A 17184-nucleotide genomic window follows, 5' to 3' on the forward strand; every position below is an offset into this window, starting at 1 on the left:
GCTTTTAAAAACTAGGTGATCTCCAACACATCCAAGCAGAGCAAACACAAGCTATTTTAGATGAGTGAGGACTCTGTGTACAAGGCAGTTACTTGACTATCTGACCTTCAGTGGCAAAAATTACAATTTCACTCTCCTCTTCCTGAACTTCTGCATGTGTAGAATGGAGTCTAGCCAGCTTCTGCATAGGTTTCTCCATTGAGTACTTTCTAGTTCTATCAAAATATGTCCTAGGTTATTTTAAAAATCATTTTTAAGGATAGTTTTCATATAGATTTTCTCTCTTTATTTTTTTTTTCTGTTAAATTTGATACTTGTGTAAGTTCTTAAAGCAACAGATAAAAACAAAGATGTTTTTGTCCACTAGCTCACTGCATTGCCACAAACATAACATTTAGAGCAATTCTTATCATGACTTTTCAGCCTTTGCTTCTGAAGATGGGAAAATCTGACCTCTTATAATGATGAATGACACTGTGACAGTGGGATGAGATCATAGCTATCATTGCTGTGACACGGATCAAGCTGCACAAAATAATGCTATTAGGGCACTGCTGATTTGAACTTGCATCAAGTCACACTCAAATGGACTTCAGCCAATATACTGCTTTATATGACATGACAATAATTAGGTTGATATTATCAGTAGTTTGTATTTTTTAAACAGTGGTAGACTGTAGTAGTAGAAAAAATAAAACATTTTTGATTAGTTAACTGAGCCTTCCCAGTACTATTCCTCTAAGCTATTTCTGCACTAGAGATGCTGCTTTCCTATTCATAGTACAGACTGGCATATAAAGGTTGGCCTGAACAGAAAACCATTTCAAATGTTCTGAATCAAAGATCAATTAAATCTACCCAGAGCCATAAATGTGGTGACCACGAGGTTAAATTAATAAGTATTTGTGACCAATTCCAACAGCATGGTTGCTATGAATAGCTGTAACACCCAAACAGAACTTCTTGGTTACCATTGCCTCATTTCCTGAGAGAATGGAACCCTCAAATCTCCTTAATGAATATTGTATAAAAAGCCTTCAAGAAAAACCCTTATCATCTCCTAAAGGAGGAAGCTGATGCTTTGGTTTCTATCTGCTTATACAGTAAATCTTATTAACAATTGTCAGTCTTCAAAAGAAGATTAGAGCTTGCAGTGCAAGTGTATTGTTTCCTGAGTATCACTGCCTGTCAGTGGGCCAGCTGATGTTCATACCTAAATGACTTCTTCATTTCTGGGTACATTCAAGAACATAAACTGCAATACCCTTTATCAGGCCCCATCTCCAAGGCCAGCAGTCTCTGGAGTTCCAGTGAATGCATGTAATGTCAGCATTTACTGTCAGACCTTTTCTGCTTATTGTTGCCGTGGGGAGTCATAACTTCAAACTTCCTGTCTTTTATTGTTTACTTTATGTTTTCAGCCATTAAATTAATTCATTGTGTTAATGCCATTTCTTTGGCGCAGAGCAAATGGGAGGAACATTTATGCAGTATTTTTTGTTCCAGGAATCAGAATTCCTTCTTTGAAAATAGCATTTTTTCTTCTGAAGAATGCTGTTAACTGGAATATATTTAGTTGAGATTTGGGGAAAAAAAAAATAAATTTAAAAATGGCTGGGTTTTGATTACTTCAGCTTTTCTCTATAGCTGGAAATCTAGTCCTTGTTTTCCTTCTGATATGCAGAAGAGTTGTTTTCTGCTGAAAGAGAATAAACTGCAAAACCTTAGAAATTCTGTCTGCTTAAGTTTCTATTTCCTCATCTTTCACCTTTCTGTTTGCACTGTTCTGTGCTGTGGATGCTCTTGTGGATAAACACTTCCCTGTGAAAAATGCAGTGTGCCATGGCTGCTTCTCAGATAGGCCAAAGCAGGAATGACTTGGGCAGGTAAAAGTTTTTGTTTGCTGTTTCCAATTTATTTTTTGACCCACTCGTTCCTGGACTCCACCTGGAGACCAGTTTCTAAATGTATGTAGGAGATGCACAGTTTATTAAACTATATAAGAAATGCAAAGATAGATGTAAGCTACAATGTAGACAGGAAAATGTAACTAGAAAGAATTTTGTGAGCCATCAAATCTACTTCCATGCTATTTGTGCATACATCACACAATTCTTGCAGACAGCTGTTCTGTCTTCTCTGTCCCTCTCAACCTTTTCAATCCCAAAACAAACTCTTCTAATCTCTTTGTGCAATGAAAAAGAGGATCCCAGATTCGCGCAACAAACTCAGTTTACCCAATCAGCAAAGAAAACCATTACCTCCTGCATGGCTGCATTACCTCAGAGTCTCATAGTTGTTCTGTGATGGATGGATGTGATTCCTGATAATGAAGTCAGTGGCATTTTTAACTGTAATCTCTAATGGAACTATTCTGGGTTTTGTAGACTGGAATACCTCATATCCCATTTCTGCTATGTCAGCCCTCAAATGTCCATTGCTATCTAGTATTCTTTTTTGCTTACTGGTCAAATACTGCCACTGCTTCTCTCTTAACAAATTCTATCAGTGCTGCAGTTGGTGCCAGAATTTGGTAAGGAAAATATATTTTAAATCTGCCCCAAGACTAATCACTGAGCAACTCTCCCAGTGACTTTCATCCAGCCTAATTTGCCTTCCCTCAAAATCATCTTCTGCTCTTTCACCATAAGCCAGCTCTTCTCCTGGCTTCCAGTTCCCCACAGCTTTAGCCTCAATCCCCAGCACAGCTCTCTCTCTCTCAAAAAAAAAACAAGGCCTGGGACAGTTAATGTATTTTTTTTCTGTTTGGAAAAGCTTGGATGCTCTCATGGCTGTTAATCCAAGCCAGCATTTACTGCTCTACAGTTCAGTGTCATGATCCCTGACTAAATAGTTATTAAAAGTATCTCTTACCAGAACTGAAATTGAATTTGGCAGTTTTGCAGAGATCTGGGATGGAGGTCGTCCTTCTGCATTCAGCACATTACATTTTAAGTTTTGCTTCCAATTTCTGTCATGTTTTCTGTTTATAACCCTCCCCTTATGATCCCTGTTCCCTTTTGCCTCGACTGCGGCAGTACTGATTATCTGAAAAGAAAAACAATTTGTTCCTTCGGTTCTGGAATGATGTAGATTTTTGAATATCTGTTTCCCTGGGGCAATATAGGGTGATTTACATAGGGTGAGTTCTACCCTAATTCACTGTTTGTTTGTTTGTTTGTTTCTTGTTTGTTTAAATATATATTTCTGTTGAGCTTAGTACCTTCACATGAAATAAATGCAGGAAATCTCATTACCCTTCCTCTATTACTGGCTTTGCATCTTCATTCTTTATCTGGAAAACCAGTTTCCAGACAAACAGAGAATTATCAGTTAGAGTTGCTAAGACTGTTATGCGGATCATTACTGATTCCCAAACTTAGCCCCAGGGCATTGTAATGAACTGCCTAGCAGTACCCAGTACGACTTCTTCACCCTTCAGCAGAATGGTTTTGGTTTATTCATGTTATACTTCTAAATTTACTGTGCAGACCGTGGCACTCCTAACACATGGCTCTGTACCTCAGCTCTTGGCTTTTATATCTTTCTTTTATTCAAAACCTCTGTCCTGGTCATTAGTGCTATAGCAGCACATCCCCGCTATTCTTAGAGTATTGAATTTAATTATAGTGGTATCCAGTAGTGAGAGTTTATTGGGCATGGTGGTGATGGGCTGGCTGGATGATTTTAGTGTTCTTTTCCAACCTTAATGATTTTGTGATTCCCAGTCCTTATTTTGCCTGAGTTTCCAGTGTTCAGGTAGGAGCACATCAGTTAGTGGTTATGGCCAACTTCTGCTTTTCTTTGAGGTCATGTGCCGCACTAGTTAACCTACAGAACCAGCACATCAGTTCTAGGCACTGATAGGGTCTTCACTCTCAGAGAGGTGCAGAAGTGTGCGTTTGGTGGAGTGGGAAATGGGTCTAAATTTAAGGCGAATAAGATTTTAACAGCATGTTAGGTTCACAGTTAGTTTTATAGCCCTCAAAAATGCCAGAAGACTGGAGAAATGCTTTGCTTTGAACACGGGTGGAAACAAAACGTGACTGTCAACAGATGGGCAATACTGCTGACTAAACACTGTGCTGGGTGCTCAAAGGCGGCCAACTGAAAAAATGTTTATTTATTTCTAAGGCCTTTCAGTCACAGTAAATATGGGCGTTTCTTTTAACAATAGCAGGTACACAACAGTTTCAGAAAGAATTGTTGATGATGGCCTTGAAACAGCTCAACAAAACCTTGGCTGTAACTCCTAGAAAAACAATTCTCATTCTTTTCCAAATAGCATCCTGGAACTGTGTCCAGCTGAAGAAACAAGATGGCCATTTAAATGCTGTGCATGTGACTCTTCTAAAACACCATCAATCTAACGTGTCGATTCCCCAGTTTAACAAGTTTAATCACAACTCTGTGGGGTTCTACTCCCGTGGATCTCTGAAGGCAGCCTTTAGACCACGTGTTGCTGCAAGAAATAACACTCTTACATCAGTAAAATTTCAAGACAATTTAAGGCAAAATAGGCAGCTGAATGAGAAATGCCTCATTCCTTCTCAGCTCCATTGTTCTGTTGCATTGTTGTGATTACTTAAACTGGACAATCTGATCATATGCTGAAGAAGTAACAGGCATGCTTAATGCAACTGATAATTGTAAGAAAATCCCAGCTATTTCTGCAGTTCTGCTCTAGTATTACTGTAGCTTAGTGTGTGGGAACTGGTGGTGGGAACACAATAAAACCTCTGGGAATACAGTTTTACAGGCTGTTCATGAGTTCAGATTTGAAAAGTTCCCACAGCATCTTCTGAAGTGCACCACTTCAACTCTGAAAAACATGTTGCTGTCAGAAACTTTTGCACCTGCTCCTGTTCTCAGTAGTACTGAGAAGGATTAAAGGATGTCTTCTGTTCCTTCTTTTTATTCTTCCTTCGTGCTTTGTTATGCCTATGTTGTGCGCAAGGTGTGCTCATGCTTCCATTAAGCAGAAAGAAACAGAGTAGGGATCCTCATAAATTTCCAAACCAAAGCTGTGATCCTTCTTGCTCTTCATTATTGGAGCTTGTTGTTATCATCAGCCACTAAATACTCTACTTTTCAGAAAATAAATTACCTCTGCTTTTTAAAATGTCAAGTTTAAATAAATGCTTTTGAATAAGTATTGATGTTCACAGCAAAGTCCTACTGTCCAAGATAACAGAGTAGCACAGCACGTAACATTGGAAAACAGAAAATCCACAATTTGTTTATGTATCTGTTTAAATGTGACTGGAAGCATCTCTGAAACACAGCTCACAATCCAACATAAACCTTTTAAAAGGAGTGGGGAAACTCCCCCACTGAGTGCATGTGGCCATGGATAATTTATGGTGCCTGACCTCTCTCAGAAGTAAGTATTTACCCATTTGTCCCAGCCTTACCTCAATCCAGATGTGCCAGTGTACATGTATGAGGTCTTTATTCCCTTCACATTAATCATGTGATTGGCATGAAGTAAAAGTAATGCTGCAGAGTCACCCTGCACTGGAAACAGGTAGGAGGGTCCCTCACTGGCTGGTAGGGCTTAGCACATCCAATTGCATTTTGGTTTTTAAGGCTTTTCTCAAATTTTAAGCAAATTGACCAAGTCGTGGGGAAAAACTACTCCATTTATCTCATTATCATCTGTTGATGTGAAGGTATTTGCAATGTAAGCCAAATAGCTTTGCTTTATAGGTCTCCAGCCTAGCTTTAGTGTCTGTTTTTTTTGATTGCTTCAGGTTGAAAACCCTTCACTAAACTGTGGTGCAGTTTCCAGTGCTTGCATCTGAGACAGCGGTGGGTCCAACATGAGGTTGGAGGCAGCTGCAGCTCTGGGGGCAGGAGGTGTGGGAGCTCAGGTCTCACCAATGAAGCTGGTTTTTCCTTGGGGACAGGCCTGCAGGGCCACCTGCCCCACACACTTGGTGCTCTCATGGTGAGCATGCAGTCTCATGGGAAATGTTGTCATTGTAGGAGTTGTCTCTTCTTTGCAAGAAAAAAGATGATGATCTTCCATGCTTGTCAATCAGATGGTTTTCTCCAGCACTGAGTTTAAACATTGTTTTCACTTTCCTTTGGGTGGGGGAAAAAAAAGGCAATGTAAGGCAGCATAACATTTGACATCTAACTCTGTGGTTTCCATGGAAATAACACCAGGTATTTTGCAAACTCTTGACAGGTACAAGTTACAGTGAGTAGCAAGGAATCAAAATAAACAGATAAGGAAAGCAGATTCCAGGCAAAAACAGATGCCGACCAACACTGTCATTCAGGACAAACAAAAATTCTAAGTTTAAGACGGCTGGTTCTTTTTTTTTCTTTTATGTTGACCAGATGCCTGAATAGTGTCAGCAACCCAAAATTGACCATTTCAGCTCATTTTTTTGGTGAGCAGCAGTTCTCTTGAAATAGGTTTCCTATCCCAAGCAATAAGCAGGCAGGTTTTAGCTGTTTGTTATCCGAGCCCTGAAGAGTTTGTCTTTAAGTAAGGTGAGATAATCGCTGCAGTTCCATGCTCTTTCAGTTGGTATTGAGTTTTAATGAAACCTTTCAGACCTGCAGTGTACAAGGTTTGTAGTGAGCTTCCAGTACAACCAAGGTTCCAAGGTAGCAAACTCAAAGACCTCGTCCAAACTTCAGGGATGCTGCTGCCAGTGACAAAATTTGCAGCTAGCAATAGGGCAGAGGAGACCATTTTATCGTCCTGTTGCCCTTAGCAGCTATGCAGTTCAGTTGATTGCAAGATTTATATGCTTTGCGTATTTGGGAAGGTGTTCTCTTCCCTCATGTGTGGAAAATGCCGTGCTTGTACCTACTGAGGAGGGTGTTGGCTATTCACACGTTTCTCTCTCGTTTGCATTTCAGAAAGATGAGAAAGCCACGATAGCCAAGATGAACCGGCAGCGCACCAACTCCATCAGCCATAACCCGCAGCATTGGGGTGTTGACCGGCCCTTTTACAACCACCTCGGAGCTCACCAGGTCTCCAAGGAGATGAAAAGAATGGTAATGTCTTGCTTTATAGCCATTAATGTCTTTTTTTTCCTGATATGGCATTATATATTCCTCCATGCTTTGCCTAATGGTTTTTGTAGTAATAACTTGTACACTTGGAGGCGGTGATGGTGAGGTGAGACACAAGGGGGTTTGGAAGGAGAAGGGAGCCTGAATGGCAGAAAAAGGGCTCCTTGGTTTGACTTGTCTGAAAACTCATTCAGGCTGATGGAGAAGATGTGATCGGCTACAAAAATGGCTCAGTAATGCGAGTATTCAAATGGCAAGTGGTGCGCATTCCTGTTAGTTTATAACAGACTTCAGCACCTTCAGGGGATTCTCACTTGCATTATACAGGCAGGTGCTGCTCACCTCTGAGTTACCTTCCTGTTTATGCTCATGTGTCCCCAGGAATCATAGCACTCCATTTAACTCTCAAGAATACATTATAAAGTACATGGATTAATTGGTCTAAGGTAGCGGGCATCTTTGTTTCATGAATTATATCCCTTATTACTTCTAAATTAAAATGAAGAATGGCCAGTTACCAACACAATTGGGCTGAGAGTAATTTTGTGGCTAATTTTACATAGAGATTTTATCTTTGTTTTCTGTAATAAAGATTAAGAGAGCTTCTATTTTAAAGACTATGATTAATAATAGAAATAGTTAGCACCTATTTAGTAATTTGCATGTGTATGCAAATCACTCTATGATCTTATTATTCCTTAGATGAAGTTTTAAACAAATGAATTCCTTTTAATTTTCTGTAAGTGAACGTAACTTAGGATTAAAATGTATTTACCTGGGTTATGCATGGATATGTCTGTCAGATTGGTAATGTCAAAGCTGTTCGAGTACTGCAAATCACATTTCTGTTAGTCATCTCACATACACAATATTCAGCTGCTTATCCAGCTCAAAACTTACAGACTGAGTGCTGAGGTTTTTTTGTATTCCCTCTGTTGTTCATTTGAGCGTGACCGTAAGCCAGAGCCCTTCTGTAACAAGTTTATCATGCTGTCTTGATCCTTTGTACACGGTCAAAAGTGTGCATTTGTTGCCCGAAGTCAAAGTTTTATTGCAGGTCACAAAAGCCTCAGAGAAATTTTTAACACAAGGCTCACCTTCACAGCTTAAAATTTTTGGCATAGCTACAGGCAATTGCATATGGTGTTTTATAATGGGAAATGCTGGCACGGTTATTAATAGTTGGTGCTAATATTATTCAATCATAATATTATTTTACAGCGCTAAACTGGATTTCTTAATCTCCACAGTCATGTTTCTTTCATTTCTCAGATATTCAAATCAGGGTTTCTGACATAAGCGTACAGATCTGTGGAACAGCGTGGCTTTTAATGTGGGCTTTTCAATAGGGCGTGCTCAATAGGCACGACATTATTAGAAGAGCTAATCATGCTAGCATATAATTATAATTATAAGTTTCTTTGAATAGCTTGTAAGGAGTTCTTGCATCCTCCTGTTCAGAAACAAGGTGTGAGCATGCCAAACAGTATCGTGCTTCTTGGTGTTAATTACAGTTTGCCGTGTCTAGCTGGTTGTTTCATTGGAAAAAACATAATTATTTATTGAAATATCAAGCTGAGTCCTACAAACATCGCTGTCCCAAACCTGTAGGAGGAAAGGATTCTTCTCTTTTTTCCTTTTCTTATCTTGAACTTTCCTTGTAATGTTATTTACCTTTTTATAGATTCAGCAGTGCAGAAAATCTTCTCCACTCAGTCTCATTCTGTGCTGCCTCCTGTAGCAAGCTCTCTTTTGAGAGGCTGATGCCTGCACTGCATGTGCCATGTGATTTTCTGAAAGCCAGTTCGAACCTCTTTCAGATACTTATTTTTTACCAGGCTTTATGTTGTTCTTGGGGAATCATTTCTTAAATCATTATTTACAGTATTTCCCACTGCTGTATCTCTGAGGTGCTTTAAGTCAGAATGAAAACATGCTGCTTTCTATGGTCTGGGGACCATCTTAATGTCTGCTAGATGGGCATCTTATTGATCAGATCAGAAAAGCAATTCCCCTTCCCTCTCAACGCCTTGTGTTAGCTTCTGATCTAAATGAGCATTGCTTTGCACCACCTGTCTTTGCACAGTACTTCATTTGTATGCCATCTCTGATGCTGTGTTTACATGGATGCTACGTGTGCTTCTAAGCACTCACGGTGCACAGTCTGCGAGCTGCCTGCTTAGAAATACCAAGTGCAGACAGACAGAAGGGGGGCAGAACTACAAAGGCTTTTTCAGCACTCCTCTGGGATGACATGCCATTGATCTCGGTAAGCCGCACCAGCTTTCAAAGCTCCTCAAGATGTGCTCTTTGTTCACATCACCCACCTTTCCCCAGCCCTCCTCTATGTAATTATCTGTAGTCTTTTCTCTGCAGGCAGTGCAGTGTTGCATGTTAAAACCTGAAGCCTCTTAGCCCTGTAATGTCAAAACAGGTGTTTGTAACAGGGGTTTGACTGATGGAGGGTGGCGTTGCAGTGATGTGCAGTTTCCTTATACTGATATGGAGCTATAATTACATTTGTATGTAGGGGTAATATGGATGGGGACATACGTTTTAGATACAGGACTTAGAACTCATTGCGTTATGACAACCATATTTCCAGGAAAAACAGGGACTGTTTTTTGCGGCACTACATAGACTTCCCCAAAAGAGAATATTAAAGTTCCCTAAATAGCATTTTTGTGAGGGATCTGTTTTATTTAAAAGTAAACAAAATCATTTTGGCCCTCTTTCTTGCCTTTGAACGCTGGCTCTGGCAAGCTGTCTGTACTCTGAGGATTTATTAGTAGTAGTTCTGGATGAGACAGATCCATATCAAAGGCAGCTGCAGGCTCCTTTCTTTCCTCCTCCTTCAGTCACAGTGTTTCGGTGCCGCCATGTGTGGGCACAGGGGCACAGCATCACACCCACGTGGAGGTGCAGCAGGGCTGGTGGGGCAGCACCTGGCCATTGGTCCTGGCTTCTCTCTGTTGTGGCTGGAGCTTAGCCTTGGCTGGGCCCAGCTGCCTTCAGCTGCTCCCCGGGGCACACAGGAGTTTATCCAGGCACTTGCAGACTCATATAAATATGGCAAAATCCCAGACTTGTGTCCGTGCAGCAATAATCTAAAACGTTCTGGAATTATTGCCCTAGTCCTACCCTATTTTTTCTATGCATGAGGCAGCTGGGGCCAACCCGTCCCACCCTACCCTGAGCCTCTACTGTGCTCTGTTCATGGTGTACATGGAGGAGCAGAGCTCCCACAGTCCCCTACACCAGCCTGGTGTTCTCCACTGTTTCGTTGGTCTGTTTTTTTAATTGCAAAAGAATAAAAAATAAACTGACTTCAAAGCATCTGAGAACACAGGTGTATTTATAGCTAGAACAATATTTATACACTGAGAAGAACTCTGCTTTTCCCAGTGCAGATCTGAGATTGTTTTTATAAATATTGATGAATTTTAGACTTCTGGAAATAACGCTTGTGCTTCAATTCTCATCAGCAAAACAAAACTATGGAAAAAAGGAAGGAAAAAAAAGACCGTAGTAGATTCTATAGTGAAATAACTTCATTGTAAGCAACAATCAAAAGGCAAACATTGATACCTTCCAACATGGCAGGGCCATTCTAGATGACAGATGATTCTATTCAGTGTTAATGAGCTGGAAAACATGTCCAGTTTGGGATTAGAGTCCTTTAGGAGAATGTGGATGAACTGGAGATAGTCCAGTGGAGAGAATTACAAATGAGGAGAGTTTCAGCAGTGTGACCTGTGAGGAAGGGCTGTGGCACTAGGTTTGTTTAGTCTAGAGAGGAGGACACTGAGTAAGAACAAAGTCTTCAGCTACGTGAATGCTTGTAAGGACAGGGTATCACGGTAAATCGTTCTCCGTGTCTGCAAAGAACAGGCTGAAAAACAGTCATCTTAATTTGTTTCTGGGAAGATCCAAGTTAAGAAAAAGCTTGTAGATACAAGGATTGGGCTGTGTAAGGAGCTTGTGGATCTCCAGCTGTTCCTGAAAACAGTTTATTTATTTTCTTCAGGGCTTTTCAGTCTGGAAGGCCATCATAAAACTTTTTACAGATATAGAAGAAATATTATTTTAAAAAAATCTGTATTAGGAGAATTTATAGAGCATAAATAATAGAAAATATCTTGAAATATTTTACAAAGTTTCCAATCTAAGCTGTGCTAAACTTTGAGGCATCTCTCTCTCTTTGGACAGAAGCCAGTTATACCCACGTTTCTGGCAGGTATTTCCTCAGCCCTTGCATAAAAATCCAAAAGGACTGAAATCTCACAGTTGTGAGAAATTTCATAGGTTTCCTGGGGAAGCTGTGGGTGCCCCATTCCTGGAGGCACTCAGGGCAAAGTTAAGTTGGATGGGGCCCTGGGCAGCCTGATCTGGTGGGTGGCAACCAGCCCATGGCATAGAGGTTGGAAGTAGATGATCTTTTTTATGATTCTATTTTGCACTGGCAGGCATGGGCAGGCAGCGCAGTGTGTTCCACTGATACCACTGGGAAGATTCACACTGGGAGCAGGTTCCTCTGAGTCCTTGCAACCCAACAAGAGGAGAATAGGTTATGTGATTCCTGAGCCTGGTTGTAGGTACTGGGCAGATTTCCTTTTATTTTTTCAGCTGTTGGAATGGTCTAACATCAGGAAGTTTAGGAACAGAAAGAGGAAAGCCTGAAGATCTGCAGTGCTGATTTCAGACTGAGTGTTTTTCTGCCATGAGTTTGCATGAGACCTACGAAGTATTTAATTTGCAGTGAAATTGTGTATGACCTCAGTGTTAGTTAAGAAGTAAACCAGAAGTGAAATTGAATAGGACTTATACACGTGTGGGAAATATGACTGCATGCAGATGTTCAGAATGTGAGGTGAGGTTAAAAAAAGCATCCTGGGAAAGGCTGGGGCAGTAAAGAACAAGTCCTTATTCAAGTGGCAGTGCCTGATGCCTTGTGGCACCACTACTCTTTGCAGTCTTCTGCATGATACTTGTTTGTTTGATGTTTGCTTTCTAGCAAACAACACTCATCTACAAGCCTGGTCTTTCAACCATAAAATATAATTCTTTGTTCTATTTGCCCTGTCATAAACCAAGCAGTTCTCTGCATGGTGCATCACAAATACAACTCACTTCTGCTCTTTGTTGTCCCCAGGTTACCCTTACAATAGACTTTCTTGTTATTTGGAAATGAAAATTAAGTAACAGGTGCATCCAAGGAATGAATGCTATAGCTGGTTCAGTGCCAGCTGCAGTGATTAGAGTAATAGAATCATTAAGATTGGAAAAGACCTCTGAGGGGATCTAATCCAATTGTCATCAGAAGTGATTAAAAATATAAAAGAAAAGTCAGTGGGCAAGTTTTCCTCGGTCAGTAGTGCAGCTTCTTCAAAGAGAAACAGGATTAATTTTATGAATGAAGGCACAGAGACCGTCCTTCTAAAGGTTTTTGTTTAGCTTGTGGTCACCATTATCCTCTGTTCTATCACTCACTTCCTAAACCTGGTAATAGAAACATTAATGTCAACAGAGTTGGACAAGGGGCACCCAATGGAGAATTTGTCCCACTGCATCTTTGCTGCCATTGTAGTACTCAGAACCCCCAAACTCCCATAATCAAGTAGGTAGAAACTTCCAGGTAATCCATCCCGCTGTAATCCCCAGGCATTGCTGTAGACCTGAGAGGAAACTGCTAACCTGGTCTGGTTTTTCTGAAGCCAATTTGTTTGACAAAACAGCAAGGGGAGGGATCTTGTCCTGCAGTTACACTGTATAATTGCTCTGGTGCTTCTAAAAGGAAGATTTGTCTGATTTATATGTTCTGTGTGATTTCATATAAGTGAGTGGCAGCCATTTAAAGCACTGTACATTGCTCAAGTTGTTGGAGGCTTTGTGCAGTTTAGTGTCTGCAAACTTAAATTTCATCCCAGTTGATTGGGGTTTGCAGACATAAAGATACCTGTTTCTATTTATGTAAGAAACACCCCCTCTGATGTTAGTGACAGCTCAGCACACATTGACATCAGAGGTGAAGCTGTGGCACTCAGCAGAACTATTTCTAGAGCCAGTACTAATTGAGGGAAGTCACATCTGGATTCAGTGTGTCTGCATCTGTCTACATTAGAAGCTGGTTCAACAGTAATTTCTGTAGAAGTGTGTTGTTTATCATCACTTGGATTGTAGAGATGAAAGGACAGAGATAAAGGAGCCAGGAACTGGTTCAGAACATTTCTACCACTGTCTCTTTTTGGGTCTTTTCTGTTTTGTGAGGTGTGCTCACAAGTGAGGCACAGAATCATGTACCATTTCACTTGCACTTGTGGCTTTGACATGTAGAAATTTGCATTCAGAGTTCAGAAAACTGGGGAATGTGAGCAACCTGCCCTTTGTCTGGTGGTGAGTTCCAAGCCAGAAATGGATTAAAATTAAGGTGGGAAAGCTATGTCAAAGGCAACAGAGTATGTTCTACATAGTATAAATCTGATGAACCAAGTAAATCCTTGGTTTTGGTCAGGTCCAGTCTGACAGAGGCCATGTAAGAAGTCATTTTCAGCAGAACAAAATGGAATGCTTCACCAGCTGTGAGCAGCACAGAGGAATGAAAGTCTAATTTATTAATTGGGGTGGGATGCAGAAAGGGAGCACTTCAGCTTTTCTTTTCAGAACTCATTTGTCTGTGTTCCAGCTATAGCAGACATGCTTGTCTGATCTGTTTCGTAAACTAGTTTTGTGCCAGTTTGTTGTTCCATGCTTATATTCTTGTTAAATACCCTTCCCACCAGACTGTGTATTTGTGTGCCTGTACTTTCTGGAGTCTGGTATGGAAATTACATTATTTCTGGCTTGAGTACTTGAATGTCCTTCAGTTCTGTTTCTGCTCTTACACCTAACAGCATCTGCCTTCCTAGCCTTGTCTGGGTGACCACAGAGACAAAGGCAGAATGTAACACAGTACTGAAAAACAGAAAATGGAGGTGAATAGTTTGTTTTGTGGTGGAGCCATACCAGGTTTGTTTTTAACTCCATCCACTCTCTGCCTTTCAGTCTCCATATGTGTCTTCATAATCTCTGTTACCATGGAGCATCTTTGCGAGTTGGCATGAGCCCTTACAAACCTCACTTTGTCTTCTTGATTCATAAGTCTGCAGTACTTTAGATTTCATGTAAGTCCCATTCATTTGGGTCTTTGTGCTAGACATGAGCAAAGGGCAAGCAAAATTAGCTTCTCTGACATTTTTGCCCTCGTGATCTTTACTTGAGTTGCCAGCAAAGCTTTTAAGGTAGAATGTGTGCATTCCAGCCACGTTGTCATTAAAAAGGTCATGGAGCTCATCAGCTCCTCTATTATCTTGTTTTTGGAGCTAGATGAAAAGTTAAAAGGGTGTAAGGTCTACTCCACTTTTCTTTACATATTTATAATATGTTAATCGTTACAGCTAATGTTCTCAAAGTTAGAAGTGTTATTTCTAATGGTTCTTGATTCAAAGCATTATGGTATAGCAGTCAGCTTGTCACAGCTTTGACAAACGCTTTATCATTCTATTTAAGGAGTCCGTATTAATCTTCAAAGAAAACAGCTTAGTTAAATTAGAAGGCAAGAAGAGAGGCAGCAGTCACATGAGCTTTTAGTGCAATAGATTTCCATAAAATATGCCTCATAAAATGGTAAGCTTTTGGGACAGATGCAGTAATATAACATTCCCTCTTTTTTTCCTCCTTCACGTCAGTTCCCACAGAGGATGGTCATTAAAAGTGAGTGCTTGTAAATTCAGAGCCACCCGACCTGCCATAAAACATGGTGGGTTTTTTCTTTTAGTTATCCCATGTAGAAAAGAAGAGCAAGGCAGTTCATTGGTGGGTACTGCTGCCTGGAAGGGAGCCAGTTCAGCCGCATTAGGGTTAAATTCCTCAATTTGGAGAGATAACTTTCTCAGTCTCAAAGCAATTATTGAATGCTTTTACCTTTACATTTGCAGGCTGATGGCAGAATAATGCAGCCTCCTGGGGGAAGGGGAAAAATCCCAGTATCGGGGATATTAAAATAGCGACAATAAGAATTGCATGACGTCCTTTGGCACTGGCCAGTCTCATGCCTTGGGTTTCCTTCTAGAGAAAAAGAATTTTGATGGTAACAAGGGCTTCTCCGTCATCATGGTTATAGAACTATTCCTGAACTTCTGTGAACTCATTTCTGTCTGATTCCTGTAGCCATCACCACTTCTGCCATTTTCATTCCTGCTGACAGTTCCCAGACTTTTCTTCATAGCACCCTGGAAAGCCATCGGCGCTGCTTCAGCTTGCTGGGCATAAGTCCATGAGCAATCAAGAGGGGATTTATATACTCTACTCCAGGAACTGGCATCTTCTCTTCCTGCCCTCTTATTCCCTCTTTCCTAAATGGTAGGCACCTGCTTTTTATCAACTATTTTTTCTGGGTGTTCAGATCTCTATATCTGTGGGTGCATAAACGCCAGTCCTGGCTCAAAGCTGCTCCATACCCAGACAGGCTGAGTACTGTGCTGCCCAGCACAGCTACCCAGCCTCCAGCAGCATGGACAGAAGAGATCAGGGCTGCTTGCACCAGCAATGCCCATTATCTCACTTCCTGCTTGAGCTCCTTCACCTGAAGGTGTTTGTTCACTCACGATGGAGCTCCATGCAGAGATCCCTGAGCTCACCTCAGTAGAGCTGAACAGGGGGATGAGAGCTGGCCCCACTGTCTGTGTTGCTTTGTCTGTCGTGAGGAAATTGATTTGTGGTCATCTGTCTCCTAGCCCATGAGTGTGTTGGTCCTTAGGAACAAAACCTAACAGCTGTAGCCCTATGAGCAGTAGCAAGACCTATGCTGAGCAAAAGGATTTTAATTGGAGGAAAGCATGCAAGACATCAAGAAACAAAACTGTTTGCTAGCAGTGGAAAAGAAAAAAGACCAGTGTGCTCAAGCCTTGTGCAAGGGGGAGGAAATAATTTAAGTGTCCATTTTCAAATGATTCTAATGGACCAAGCATGCCCACAAAGCAGCAGGAATTGAAAACACATTAGCCAGAGCCCAGGGGGAAATTTCCTTCCCAACCTGAAGAGGGTGAGCAGCACAACACTGTGCGCACGATCATCTCCCCTGCTTAAGAGGATTCTTGGTATGCAATTGAGAGTGAATAGGGGAAAAAATCCCCGATCACAGGCAGATCTCTGAGACGTATGTTTTGTGAATCCTAGCAAAGTGTTTCAGTGTGAAGGAGAAAGACCTCCTGTAATGTGATATCAGTTTCCAAGAAGCTGTGGGCTCAGGGATTTTTTTTGGTTTGGACTTTTTTTTCCTAAAATAACCTTGCAGACCTCTCTCCATAACTATTCCATTTTTGGAAATTCAGCTTGAAGAATGAAATGGGAACATTTGAAGTGAATCATTTGATTTGCTTAACTCAGAGAGGTTCCTACTACATTTAATTGTAAGCTGATTCTCTCTAATTAGAGTTCAAGTCACTCTTAAATATTCAGATATTGTTAGATGAAGATCCGGGAAAGAACACAGAATAATCATTTCCTTTTTTTGCTTTACCTGAAATAGGCTTTTTGTGAGGTTTTAATTTTAAAGCACCAATTTTGTTTGAGCTGCCAACGTAACTTCTCAGGCTTCAAGCACAACCCAGTATTTTAAAATGAAGAACTAAATCAATTAATTCTGTATTATTTTAGAGACTTTCCTTAGAATGGTTTTGCTGGGGGAGAGAGGCAGGGGAGAATCTAGTTCCATGGAGCTGAAGTGTTCGCTCTGGTAAATGACAGGCTGCCCAGGTTTTTTTTCATGCTTGAAGTATCGTGGCATTTACCGAGGGGATGTTTGCTGAGATTTACTTGTAAATTGACCGGTTGGCTTGTATTCCCAAACACGCACACCTAGAAGGCAGGAGCCTGAGATCTGTGTTTGGTTTCAGGGCATCAGTAGGATGAATGGATTCTCAGCAGTCCATGAAAATCAGACCATTTTAGGAGATGCTCCAGTTGCAGCCAGTCATCCATTTCCCACATGGATAAGCTAGAAAATGTGAACTTGATGTCTATCTAATAAGCAAGTACTGTCTGTTTTCACATCAGTTCTCTCCCCCTCATTTGTTGGCTGGTAGCTATCCATCTTCAGCTGATTTTCTT

The 17184-nt window shown here is 40.9% G+C and overlaps 1 protein-coding gene across 1 annotated transcript in view; it reads left to right on the plus strand.

Moving 5' to 3' along the window:
* ADCY5 (adenylate cyclase 5) overlaps window positions 1-17184 on the plus strand; it is a 187065-nt gene that overhangs the window by 140249 nt on the left and 29632 nt on the right. The window contains 1 exon segment of the mRNA XM_015868778.2: window positions 6880-7020. Within this exon segment, the coding sequence (XP_015724264.1) occupies window positions 6880-7020 (141 nt within the window).

Source organism: Coturnix japonica, chromosome 7 (genome assembly GCF_001577835.2).
Source record: "Coturnix japonica isolate 7356 chromosome 7, Coturnix japonica 2.1, whole genome shotgun sequence".
Lineage (NCBI taxonomy): Eukaryota > Metazoa > Chordata > Aves > Galliformes > Phasianidae > Coturnix > Coturnix japonica.